The sequence below is a fragment of the Camelus bactrianus genome, chromosome 17 (genome assembly GCF_048773025.1).
Source record: "Camelus bactrianus isolate YW-2024 breed Bactrian camel chromosome 17, ASM4877302v1, whole genome shotgun sequence".
Taxonomy (NCBI): Eukaryota; Metazoa; Chordata; class Mammalia; order Artiodactyla; family Camelidae; genus Camelus; species Camelus bactrianus.
Window position 1 is genome coordinate 1,919,735 of NC_133555.1, and position 12,907 is coordinate 1,932,641.

General features: G+C 54.4%; 1 protein-coding gene across 13 annotated transcripts in view; it reads left to right on the top strand.

Moving 5' to 3' along the window:
• Positions 1-12,907, top strand: part of CFAP92 (cilia and flagella associated protein 92 (putative)) — a 106,049-nt gene that overhangs the window by 53,338 nt on the left and 39,804 nt on the right. For 12 of the 13 annotated variants that reach the window (XR_012499796.1, XR_012499794.1, XR_012499793.1 and 9 more), the window contains exons 5-12: positions 894-1,090; positions 2,027-2,649; positions 5,750-5,940; positions 6,403-6,607; positions 9,201-9,332; positions 10,398-10,473; positions 10,574-10,672; positions 11,566-11,687. Coding sequence is in view for 10 of the 13 variants with exons in the window: in XM_074344221.1 (XP_074200322.1) it covers positions 2,388-2,649; positions 5,750-5,940; positions 6,403-6,607; positions 9,201-9,332; positions 10,398-10,473; positions 10,574-10,672; positions 11,566-11,687 (1,087 nt within the window). In the remaining 3 variants the exon portion in view is untranslated. The remainder of the gene's footprint in view (positions 1-893; positions 1,091-2,026; positions 2,650-5,749; positions 5,941-6,402; positions 6,608-9,200; positions 9,333-10,397; positions 10,474-10,573; positions 10,673-11,565; positions 11,688-12,907) is intronic. The other variant, XM_074344220.1, reaches the window with a different exon arrangement.

The window sequence follows — 12,907 nt, forward strand, 5'->3', positions numbered from 1 at the left end:
AGTTTCTGTCTTGGTGGAGGTAACTTTAAAAAAATAAGGGTTCTGTCCTGGTTACTTATTATAGCGCAACAAATGATCCTGCAACTTAGATGCTTAGGACAGTAACTTACTCTGCTGATAAGCCTGCAGTTCAGAGAGGGCTTGATGGAGACGGCTGGTTTCCGCTGCACGCGGTGCCAGCCAGGGGGCTCGAGGACTGGGGGCTGGAGTCATCTGAAGGCTGGTATTTTCACACGTCCGGAGGGAGGTAGGCTGGCGGCCTTTCCGCGTGCTTGCTCGGGCTTCCTCACGCCGTGGTGGCTGGGTTCCTAGAGGGAGTGGCCCAGTGCGCAAGGCAGGAGTCCGTGGAGTTCGCATGGCCTGGCCTCAGATGTCACGTGGTGTCACTTCCACCATCATCTGCTGGCTGAGGTGGTCCCAGAGTTCCATCTGGGTTCAACTGGAAGGGAACGAGTCCCGCCCCTGATGGGAAGAGTGTTGACATCACACGGTAAGAAGAGCGTGTGGGAGGGAGTCTATTGTGGGGGTTGTTTGGGAAACAGTCTATCCCCAGTTCCTGAGCAGGGCCCCAGGTGAGTCTGATGCACATCCAGGGCCAGACAGGGGCTTTTTGTCCAAGACCTGTGGCCTCTCGACCCTGAGCTCAGGGACGTCCCCACAATCAATGCTGGGGAGACTGGCCTCGGTAATAGGGTGACCAGGGACCCTTGGGAGCCAGACCAGCCTTGGGGGCAGAAGGCACTGGAGGCACAGGAGGCCTGCTGTCCGTTCAGGGAGGGTGTTGTCACTGACCTGCTAGTTTTTTTTAATTCAATTTTTAAAGTGGAAGTTTCTTTTTATTCATTTATTTTGGGGGGAGGGAGGTAATTAGTCTTATTTATTTATTAATGCAGGTGCTGAAGATTGAACCCAGGACCTCGTGCATGCTAAGCACATGCTCTACCAGGGACCTAAACCCTCCCCCCTCGACCTGCTCTTAATGGAGCCTTTTCTCCTTCTGACCCTGTGTGTGTCTGTTTAGCATTTCCTCGTTTATGGCCCATGTCTCCAGGCTGCTGGACAGGTGGTCACGGCATCCGGGGGTGAGAAGGTGAGTACTCTTCCCCAGGGAGCTCGCTGCCATCTGGTGACTTCCCCTCGCAGCTCTTCTTGAGGCTCAGTTACTCTAGGCTGATCAAACCTGAGGAATCCTGGAGGGCCCCAGTCAGTGGGCAGTATTCTGGAATCCCTAGGGGTGGTCTAGGGAGGCGGGTAGTGGGAGGCAGGGGCCTGGGTTCTGGTTCCAGCTCCAGCCACAGTTTGGCTCTCTGGCTACGGCTGGGTCATGTCTCAGCTTAGAGCCTCAGTTTCCACAACAGTCAGGCGTGTGTGGCGCCTCGGCTGCCATTCTCTTGAACAAACTACTGCCCTGTGGCTCTGTGCCAGGGGCGCCGCTCACCTCCCCAGCCCCATCATCCTTTCCTGAACTTGCCATACGTTTTCACTCCCCTGGACTTTTGCATATGCCTGGAAAGCCTTCTCTTGCTTTCTCTGCCTGGCAAGCACCACAGTTTGGCTTTTGTCACCTCCTCCATGAAGCCTGCCCAGATCCCCTCCGGTCAGTTGCCTCTTCAGTGTGTCCCTCCACCCCAGCCCCTTTGGTGTTCTGGGGTCTTCCGCATCCGGAGCAGCAACCAGAACTCTCTCAGCAGCGGGGCAGGGGTAAGGGTGTTCCCAGAGCCCAAGCTTTGGAGTCAGATGGCCTGGATTTCAATCCAGTGCCACCACATACTGGCTTGTGTCACCTCTGGCAAATTGTGTCACCTCAGTTTCCTCATCTCTTGAGTTTGGGACTCATGATCACTGAACAGACTTCTCATGATATTTTCAGGACATCAGCGGCAGAGACAGAGAGCCTGTATGGGAGAGGGGTGGGGTGACCTGAGTTTGCAGAGCCCAACGCTTCCTTTGCCTTCATCAGAGGACGGGAGGTGGGGGCAGATGGAGCTACAGTGGGAGCTAGCAGCCCCTCTCCCCTGTTCTGTAGGGAAGGGTCAGGTGGAGGGTAGATGCTCACCGTCAGAGCAGGAGTTCCTTCAGGACTGAATGGATGAGTGGATGACGGAAGACAGCTGGCCCTGCCTGTGGATACACCTGTCTTCCAGAGCTGTCTGCGCACCTGGCCTGGGACCAGCTGAGGCCGGAAGTCTGGCCCGGAGCCCCGCCCCCAGGAGGGGCCCCGCCCCCGGGCCGTGGCCTTGCCCGTCTCCTAGCAACCGCCAAACACAGTTGTGCTGCGGGTGCTGCGGGGCCTCTCGGAGCTGCCGGACGGACCAAGTCCTCGGAGCCGCCTCGCCGAGGCGGCTGAGCCCCTCTCGCAGGAGCCTCTCGCGTGGGGCGCCGGCAGCATGTCTCTGAACGCCTGGGAATGGGAGGATGAGGACAGGGCCAGCGTGGGGCCCGTGTCCTCCGTGGGCAGCTTTCATCCGTCCGGGAGTGAGTGTGAAGTGGACGAGGACCTGCAGGTCGGAGCCTGGGCCCAGGAATCAGAATCTGACCACCAGTGCAGCAGCAGGTCCTCGGCTGGGTCAGTCAGTGCCGTCAACTCCGACGTGCCCCACGTGGTCCCCTGCACGTTCGTCATCTCTCTGGCCTTCCCAGTGACTGCTGGTAAGTGTCACAGCGGAATTCCCACACCCTCTGCAGAGAGGGGTGCACAAGTGACCTCCGCCCAGGAGCTTGGGTGCGTCTGCTCCCTCTGCCGGCTCCCTTAAGCCGGGTGGCTGATGGCAGGAGCGGGGATCTGGAAAGAAGCTGCCACTTGAGGGGGTCCAGTGTGGGCCAGGCAAGGAAGTGACTGTGTGGGCTTCACAGACTTAGACCTCTCAAAACCCCAAGAAGTAGGTGATGTTACTTCTGCATTTTGCAGCTAAAGAAACAACCAAGAGGTTTAGGCATTGGTTTCCGTAAACTGGCTTATCACCTGACTTTGTTTAAATACAGATTCTCAGATGTAGTGAATCAAAATCTCTTGAGTGTGAAGATAATTAGCTTTTGCAAAAACATGCTTCGTAACGAACCCGAACAAGCTCTCCAGTTTAGTGGCTTCCAGCTGGAGTCCCTGTTTCTGGATGAGCAAGTCAGCTGATCCAGGCTGGGTTCCTTGCAGGGGCTCATCCTCCTCCAGGACACGTGGGCCACCCAGCCACAGCTCTGTCCCGGAAAGGCAGAGGCACACAAGAGGGCAAGCCCAGTGGCCCAGCACTCTCGAAGTCTTTGGGCTCCTCCCACTTGTGAACCTTTTATTGGCAAAGCAAGTCACATAGTTGAGCCCCAAGATTAAGGGCAGAGACTAGTCCTCCACTTTTTGATATATACAAAAGGATGTTTTTGGTCTAGATGAACTGTCCTTCCATAAGGATTAATTTCAGCTTCTCTTGGTAGTTCTGAGAGTGGTTGCTTCACATACTTCAGAGGTGGTTTGGTTAGGTGAATACCATGTTTCACGTTGACCTGTCTTCTTGGTGGATTGACCTTTTTGTCATTACGTGTGACCTCCTCTATCCATAATGATGCTTTTCATCTTTGATCTTTTGATATCAGGCAAAAGAACCCAGAAAAAGACATTTGCAAAGACCACCTCACAAGCAAACTGGTGCTTACTCCGCCGCCTTTCACCCTCACATCTCTTGCTGCATCTCCTAGGCCTGTTTTTCTTACTGTGGCGGTTCCTCCAGAGGCATTTACAGACTAGGTCTCTGTGCAGCTCAATTTATGAGCTCTTGCCTGAGAGTATTTTTATGGTACTAATGCCTTTGAAGGACCTATCTTTGGCTGGGTATAAAATTCAACTTCCGTGTTTTTTCCTTCAATACCTGAGTGTTTATGAACCTATTTATAAATGTTTCTGTCCGTTCTTTAAGAGAACTGAGATCCTACATTTTCTTTATTTCCATTTTTCAGTTTTATTAGGTAGAATTGTTACAATTTGCTAATACACAATGTATCGTATGTAAATACATATACACAATACACTGCATGTTATTTTTAGTTTACATATGTGTACTGATCATTGTTTCTAAGAACAGTTTAGAGCTTTAGCTTTTTAAACTTACATAGTTATCAAAGGAATAAAGCCAACCATAAAATGAGAATCAACAGAATGCTGTAATCCAGTCATAAAGGACAGTCAGATGTGCATATTTGAGAAATCAGTCATCCAAGTTATAAATAATAAGTAGTTCGTTTGTGTCCTTTTTTTTTTTAGATTCCACATATAAGTGATCTCATACGGCATTTTTCTTTCTCTTTCTGACTTCACTTAGAATGACGATCTCCAGGTCCATCCATGTTGCCACAGATGGCATTATTTTACTCTTTTTGTGGCTGAGTAATATTCCATCGTACAGATACACCACAGCTTCTTTATCCAGTCATCTGTCGATGGACATTTGGACTGTTCCCGTGTCTTGGGTATCGTAAAGAGATCCTGCATATTCTATTCTATAGCTTAAAAAATTTGACGGCACGTCTTGGGTACCATGTAGGATGTGAACAGATGTGTTTGCCTTTGCTATTGTTTGTTTAAAACGCCGACACAGCCTTCCAGTGTATGTGTCGAGTTTGTCCTTCCCTGTGTTGGTGGACGTGAAAGCTGTTTCCAGTTTGGGGCTTACAATTCCGCAACAGACGTCCTGGCAGTGCGTTTCTGGGCATCCGTGTGGGTACTTCTGGAGCCTGCATTTTGAGATGCCGAACTGCTGGCTCTAAGGCACGCATTTACGCTTTGGGGACAGAAGTTGCCGAACTGCCCCCTGAAGTGCTGTAGCAGTTTTGCAGTCCCATCTACAGGAAATGAGAGGGTCTGTGTCCGCTTGCTGGCCACCGTGGATTAAGCCCGAAGGCAGACCTGTGAAACTCTGCCAGCATCCTGGTCAGGTGCGCCTTCACAAGACATTCTAACACCCACCGAGGACAGGCAGGAGAGGTTCCATTCCAGACTCTGCACCAGAGCGAAGTTTCCTGGTGGTGCTCCGTTCATATAGCAGCCTCCTTGGTGATAACGACTTGAAATTTTTACATGACAGCTCTAAATACAGTCACAGTTTTGTAGAATGAAGCTTTGAGGCAGTGTTTGGAGTTCCTGAAGCATCCTCTCATGGTGTCCAAAGCCCCATCCCGCTGGGGTCAGTTTAAGGTCATGGGCAGGTCGCAGAGGCCGTGGCCACTGGTGGAAGCCCAGCCTCGCTTTCAGCATCCTGACCGCCCCCCCAGCCCCGCCAACATCGTACAGCCGCCCTCGTGAGGTTCAGCTGGGGTCTTTCCTCTGCCTGGTATGTCTGCCAGCTCTGCCCCTACAAGAGGCTGCGGAGGGCCCTGGGGGCTCCTCCCCGCCCCCACCCCCGGGCAGGGTGTGCTTCAGAACCTTGTTCACGCTGCTGGGATCACACAGATCACATCGAGCTGCCGTGACTAGGGGGAGGCAGGCGAACTGCCTAAGGTGAAAAATCTAAGAAGAGGCTCGCCTCAGAGGCAGGCTCGCCTCAGAGGCGGGCCCTGACGCTTTGCCTGCTGGCGCCCAGCCCTGGTCCTGCTCCTCTCCCGGCTGGAAGGGCTGGCCCCACATCTTAGCCCCCAGGTGGCAGCAGCATGGGGGGCCTGCGGGCAGTCTCCAGCCTAGGGCTCCTCTTGGAACTCCAGGGAATTGTGGAGATGGGTCTGCTTTCCGACGTGAGGTTAAAACAAGCCTCACTCCATCTGTATCTTCTAGGTCGCAAAGGAAAATATTCGAAGCTGGTTGAGAAACACAGGAAACAGCCTAAAATGGACAGACCTGTGGCCAGGGTTCGCTCTTACTGCCACCTGGAGTACTTCCTGCTGCCGGACGACCGAGAGCCCAAGCGAGTGGACATCGTGGTGTTTTCAGGCTTGGCCAAGGTGTTCCTGGATTCGAGGATAAAGGTGGGCGTGTGTGTAGGTGGGCGGCTTTGCATGTAGCCTAATGCTCACGAAGGATGCTTGCTTCCCCTGGAACTTGCTAGAAATGTGTGATCTTGGGCCCCACCCCAGACCTACCGAACGGGAATATGCACTAACCTAATAATACCAACTATGTGACTTTATATATATATATATATATATATATATTTTTTTTTTTTTCCCCCAGTCTCAGTACCAGGGACCGAACCCCGGCCCTCGTGTGTGCCAAGCACACCTGCTACCGCTGAGCTCTGCCCTCCCCCCTCTATTAGACATATCTATCTAATAATTTCTTAGGTGTTTCCGAAGTCTCTGCAGCTCCTGCCACTTCTTGGTGCACGCACGCCCGCCTGTGGCACGGCGCTGGGTCCAGGTTGGGAGTCGCTGGGAGGGCGTCTTTGCACGTGATTTTGCTTTTCAAGGTCTCTTGCTGTTCTTACGCAGACCGTGAGGCCGTGGCCAGAAGGGGACAAGGTCTGGGTGTCCTGGACCCAGACTTTTAACATCAAGGTGACAAAGGAATTGCTAAAGAAAATAAATTTTCACAAAATAACCTTGAGGCTCTGGGACACGAAAGAAAAGATTCCGAAGAGAGTCAAGTATTACCGACTGAAGGCGGCCGCGGCCTTGGAAGACGTGGGCTCTTCTGGTGAGTCCGGTACTTGTGTTGTCTTTGAAATGTTCTGGAGGCTATGGCTTCTCCTCAGGGATAGGATGAAAGCCAGCACCCCCTTGTCAGTCACCTGACCTTCCCGGGGTCCGTGCTGGTCTCTGCGTCAGAGACGCCATCTACCCAGGCTGTGCTCGGCGTGCGCGCCCCTGAGCCACCGCCCCCGGCAGCGCCGGGGGGCAGCCCCCACCAGCCTGTCTCCCAGGATGTCTTGTGTGTTCACTGAAAAAAAAAATAAGTAGAGGCTATCAAGAAATGAAAGAGAGGACTTAAGAGCCGCCCGGCCCCGGGACAACCACATTTCCATCAGGTCCACTGGGCTCTTCGTGTGTGAAGGTTGTACCAGTGCCAGAAGGTCTCCTTTTGAACTTCTCTCAAAGAGGAAGACCCAGGCTGAAGTCCCACAGCGGAACTCAAGCCCGTCTCCACCCTGAGCTAATGGTGACCTTGGGCACCTGCTTCCTCTGGTCAGATGCCTCAGGGGCTGTGGCTGTGCCGGGCAGGGGGTCCCCGGCAATAAGGAGGGTTGCGTTGTCTATAGAGAGTTTTAAAACTATAGCAAAGTGCTGCCAGTGAAACCAGGCTGCAGCGCTCATTGCAAGATGCAGCCCAGGTTTTGGAGATGCTGGAAGTCGTCTGACATCAGTGGACGGGAGTCTGAGAACGCGCAGAAGGGGGCGCTGTTGGGGGGCGAGCAGAGTGGCAGCGCCAGAACCACAACCCAAGTTTCCATGACTGGAAGTCTGCTTTCTCCTGTGTCCCGCCTTCTTCCTCCTCAAGCAGCCTGCCTGCCCTTGGGGGCTTGGGGCTTCTGATTTTTAACCCTGGCCTCCACCCTCCAGGGGCCAGACCGGCCTCCCAGCTGTGCCCGAATCCTCCCCTCCCCTCATCGCTGGCGAAGAGCCCCGATTTGCCTCTAACCCACTTGTCCTGGGAGAGAAAATGGGGTTCAAGGTCACTTTTCTGACTTGGACCAAAGGACAGACCCACATCCTCAAAGTGTGGGCTTTGCACCACCGGCGTTTGATGCCCTTGGAGTGCAGCCTCAGTGCAGGTTCCAGCTGCCCCGCAGTGGCCTCACCTTGGAGCAGGGTGCTGGGGTGGGGGTATCGGGAAGGCTTCCTGGAGAAGGGGCCATGGGAGCCAGGCTTGGAAGGGTGAGTAGAATCAGCCGGCTGGAAAAGTAAGGAACAAGGGGGTCCCAGGCCCTGCAGGGAGGGCCTGCGGGCCTTTTGCTGTGAGCATCCTCGAGCCGGCAGCACCCGCCCCTCCTCCAGCCCCTCCCCCGCCTGGCATCACTGCGTCTCATGTTTAGTAGATTTTTCCATTAAAAAAAAAAAATCAGTGTATGTTCGCTTTGCAAAACAATTTTAGTAGACCAGCCAAAGGGAGGAAAAATGAAAACCCCATGCTGTCTGAGCAGAGAGGGTCATGGCTAACATTTTCCCGTGCGTTTTCCAGCTGGGCACAAAATTTTAACGAAGACGGCTCTAGTGTACCTGTTGTCTGAAGCCCCACCTTTTCCACTTAAGGAGAGATCTTCCGGAAACTCTTGTTTGCTGGGTGTGCAGGGACACCACACGAGAGGCTTGTTTCATGTTACATGGGGGACAGGAAACTTTCTTGGATGCACCGCAGGTCACGTGCTAGGCTTGCTAGCTCTCCGCCTGCTGGTCTGGACCGGAACATCCCACACGCATCAGCAGTTCCTTCTCTTACATCTGCTCAGCCTCTCGGTTGCTCGGTGTTGGACAAAGCCTGCCTTGAAGCCCCCCAAGTCACAGCTGCCCCCAGCTGTGCCCTCCCCTCTGGGCCGCGCCCCCACCCCAGGCCTGCCTGCGTGCTGCTCCCGGGAGCTCTGTGCCCCTCAGCTGCCTCCTCTCCTGCTGCTGTCCCCTGGCCTTCCTAAATCACCGCGTCGTCCCTGGCGCTTCACCGCTCTGCGGGTTTCCCCGCTGCCTGTCCCACTGCCGCTCCCACCTTCACACCGGGTCCAGCCCCGTTCCCCAAACACTCGAGGCTTTTCCCCACTGCAGGGCCTGCCTCCAGGCACCAGGGGCTCTTGGCCTGAACTCTTCTCCGAAACTGTGATCTGTCCCTCAGCATGCATCGTCTCGTTGTCACTCCCTCCCTCTGGTCGCTCATGGCTCCACGCATGTTGGCCGGGGCCGTGTGCGCGCAAAGCCCCCGACTGACAGATGTGATGGGCGTGGAGGGGTGGGGGGCTCTGCGTGTTGTCCTCACTGGGCTGAAGGGTCAGCTCTCTTCAGTGGCCGAGTGTAGAGGGGGATGTGGTGCCGTCCTTACAGCCACGTGTGAATGTCGGACGGAGCAGCAGGTACCCAGGGTTTCTCGGCTCGTTTGGGAGAAGCCGAGGCCGGTGGAGGGTTGAGCTGCCTGGTGTTCCGAGGCCGCCCCCCGCCCCGGGAACCACTCTGGGGGGCAGGAGCCTTGCCCACCGACCCGCGGCTCCGCCCCCAGCTCCAGGAGCCGGACTGTCGCCTGGGGTGGGGGTGGGTTCAGGACGGACGTCTGGTTGACTGAGTCAGCGGGCCTCTCTCCTGCATTCCAGAGGAGGTGAAGCACCTGGTTTTAAGTCAGAGAAGACTGTCCGAACAGGGCATTCACGTCAAAGAGGAGTCGCACCAGGAGCACTTGCCGGGGAAACCAGAAAAAGCAGGAAAAGGCTTAAAGTCTGTGCCCGGTGAGTGGAGCCCCCTTTGTGGATAAGCTGCGTACAAGGCCACAGCCGGGGAGGGGGTAACTGATCGAGGTTGCTGGCAGGGCACGTGTGCCCGGGAGTCTGTCCCACGTACCAGCCGAGCAGACCAGCTCTCACTGCACAGCTCACTTCTGCTGCGGATTCTTTTTCTTTTTCTTAATAGCCATCCTTTTTTTTTTTTTTTAAGAAATTATTTTTATTTATTTATTTATCTGGTGGGGGAAGTAATTAGGGTTATTTATTTTCACTGGAGGTCCTGGGGATCAAGCCCCGGGCCTTGTGCCTGCTCAGCACACCCTTTACCCCTGAGCTACACCCTCCCCGCTGTGGATTCTTTTTCATTGTTGTGACTTGCCAGAAAACTTCTCTAACTGCCGAAGTTGCATACGGTTCTGGGTTGTATTTCAGAATATTCAGTGAGTATGGAAAGGTATAAAGCAAGCAGGGAGAAGGCGCTGTGGTTCCCTCCCGAGGAGAGAACGTTGTAATGTTTTGATAATCGTATCGCGGCCAATTCTTTGTTTCTGTGCTGAGATTTTTTTTTCGCAGACGAGGTCACATACATCACTTTTGTATTCTGAGATTAGTGTCGTCACGTGCACACCCCATCTCCTTTGTGACTTTCCGTAAACTTCGCTCGTGGTGACTGCAGAAGACTTCACCTGCTGGCAGCTGTAGAACGCGCTTCCCCCGTCCCTGCGGGCGGGCACTTAGGAAGCTGGGCAGTGTTCTCAGTATTCTCGAACGTGCACGTTAGAAGTGGACAGCTGAATAGATAATAGACCTTTCTTCTTTTCCCCCGGCGGGAGGCGTTATATAAGGACCCGGAGGCCTTCTCTTGCCTCCGTTTGCCCAGATAGTCACAGTCGCGGTTATTCGTGAATACTCGTCGCCACGCAGTCACGAACCTTTCTGCCGACTGCTCGGCTCTCCGGGCCTGCAGCCCGGGGGCTGGCCCTGCAGGTGTGTCAGGGCCCTCGCTTCTCGGTGGGCGAGGGCGGAGCAAGACGTCTGGAGACAGGGCTAATGTCCCCGCTTCTCACCCAGCAGAATCGGAGACCTTTTCCCAGAGCACTGAGGACTGTGAGAAGCTCCTCAGAACGGAGGATCTTGCCACAGCACGGTAAGGACGGCCCCTGCTATTTTGGGGGGTGGGGTGGAGCCCCCCTTGGGCTAGCCCCAGCGACTCCGGCCAGGGGTCACGTGGACTTTGGGAACGTCAGTCCAGCTGGAGCCGCTGCAGTCCCGGCGAGATGGAGGGATGGAGAAAGGGTGCCTGTGCTCGAGCTCGTGCGGTGCGTCGGGCCCAGAGCTCCTGTGAGGTTGGTCTTCTGCCTCCTTGGGGCCTCAGAACGCTCACTCGGGGGGCGGTGTCACTGTCTCCGTTTTCTATGTGAGGTGACTGAGTGGGCAGCTGACTGGCACAAAGGCACACAACTAGAACTCCTGGGAACCTGGGGAGTGTGGGTGAAGCCAGGGTCCCAGCCCGCCCCTTCAGATGACCGGGTCCACAGCCCTTCCTGCTGGGAGCGCAGCTGCCCCTGCGCTTCCCGGAGCCTAACAAGTTCCAGAGAAGGAGGCTTCTCGGGTGCTGTGGGGACTAGGAGGAGAATGGAGGCCCAGCTGGTGACCTGGGGGGATGGAATGGGAAGAACCAGGAGAACATGTCATTTCAAAATGTTGATTAAAAATTTTTTTGCTTGAATTTATAGATTACTTTGGGGAGAACTGACATGTTGACATTGTGAACTTGTCCCATCCATGGTCATGGTGTATCTTCTCACCCAATTCCTCCCCTCCGTTATGGTTTTCAGCAGGGCTCATTTTCTTCCTGTGGATGTTGAGGGTAATTCCTGTAAATGAATCCCTGGATATTTTAGAGTTTCAGTTGCTTTTATTAAAAAAAGCTAGTTTTTCCACCGTGTGTCCTGGTTGGTCAGGAACCGATAGTGCAGGGGGACGGACAAACCAGCGGCCTCAGCGTTCCTGGGAGCTTCTTAGACACGGGGGTCTCGGGGGTCTCGGGGCTGCCCCGGCTTTCTGAACCACGATCTGCATTTTATTCAGGAGCGTTCCCGGGTGATTCGTGTGCACCCTGAAACCTGAGAAGCTTTGGGTTGCAGTCGTGCACAGGTTGTCCAGTAAATAGGTTCTTAGATCCGGTCCTAGACTTTTTTTTCACCTCCATTTGTTTTTCTCTTTATGAATTTTCTAGATGTAATATTTCAAGACCAGCCATTTTTTTGGGAGGGGCCAGCTCGGTCGAGATGAAGGAGTTAACTGAAAGATTGTCGTTTAACAGCTTGTCGAACTTGTTGGAAAAACAAAAATTTCAAAGTAAGTTAGGATGGGGTTTGGGAATTTTGTAGGATAACTGGACCTGGAAGAGAATCAGGAAATGTTTCAAATTCTGAAGGCTTCCACAGATTCTTTGATACCTGACCAAACAGTACTCGTAAGTGAAAAATACTGCATGCAATTTTAGCCAACCTGCCCTAACTCACCTCATCCGTCCGTCCATCCATCCGTCCATCCATCCACCGCTTCCCACCCCGCCCGTGCGCCCGTGCTCCTGGCCCGTGGTGCTGTGTGCACGGGGAGCACTAAGATCTCTGACACCGACCAGAGACTTTCAAGCAAGTCATTCTGACTCTGCGTGGCAGGCGCTGTGTGGGTAGGAGTGTGGGTGCTGGGGAAGCACAGAGGGTGGGGTGTGGAGACGCTCTCTTTGGAAGCTGTTTGCTCCTTGAGGTGCAGGGAATAGCGTCCCAGGTGACAGGAGCTGCTCTCGGGGAAGTGGGTGATCTCAGCGGCGGGCTGCCAACGGGCACGGGTCCTCAGGTCACCGAACCCAGTCCTCGTTCTCGGCCGAGACCTCCTCACCAGGTTTCCAGCCAGTGGCTGGGTTTCCAGCATGAGATGGAAAATTCTAGAACCGGGGCCTTGCTGCCATCTCCCATTTGTTCAGCGTCACTGCTGCAAATCGTTTCCTCAACCCTCAGCCAGTCAGTCAGTGTGCTGCCCGGTCCCACGCGGAGGCCGCAGCGCTGGGCGCCCCCAGGGCGGGGGGACATGGGGCTGCAGCCGTCCCTCTTCCTCAGGAAAGACGCGCCCGCACTTCCCATCTGCACAGCCCGCAGGTCCTGCCGAGGCTTCTCTCCCCAGGTTAAGTAGCCTCACTCCTTCTTGTTGTCCTTTAAGCATGTTAACGAGGGTCTCGAACCTTCCTTTTTCTTTTGAAATGGAGACAGTACACGGAAAAAGGCAAGCACCCTGCGTCCCGCAATTCAGCTGCTACTGTTGGGCCACGCTTCCTTTCTTTCTTGTTCCTATTTTCTTTCTTCTCTTTACAAGAAATGAAAGGTTACAGGTCCCATGTAAGCCCCTGTGCCTCCTGTGCTTTTGAGAAGCGCCTGCACGGAAGTCGGTGTGGCCCCCGCCCCCGTCACACTCACACGGCCTCGTGCCGACGCCGGTTTCTGTAGATGACAGAAATGGCTTCCCGCCACACGTCTCTTCCAGCACCTCTTCATTTCTGAGATTATTGTGTTGGCTGT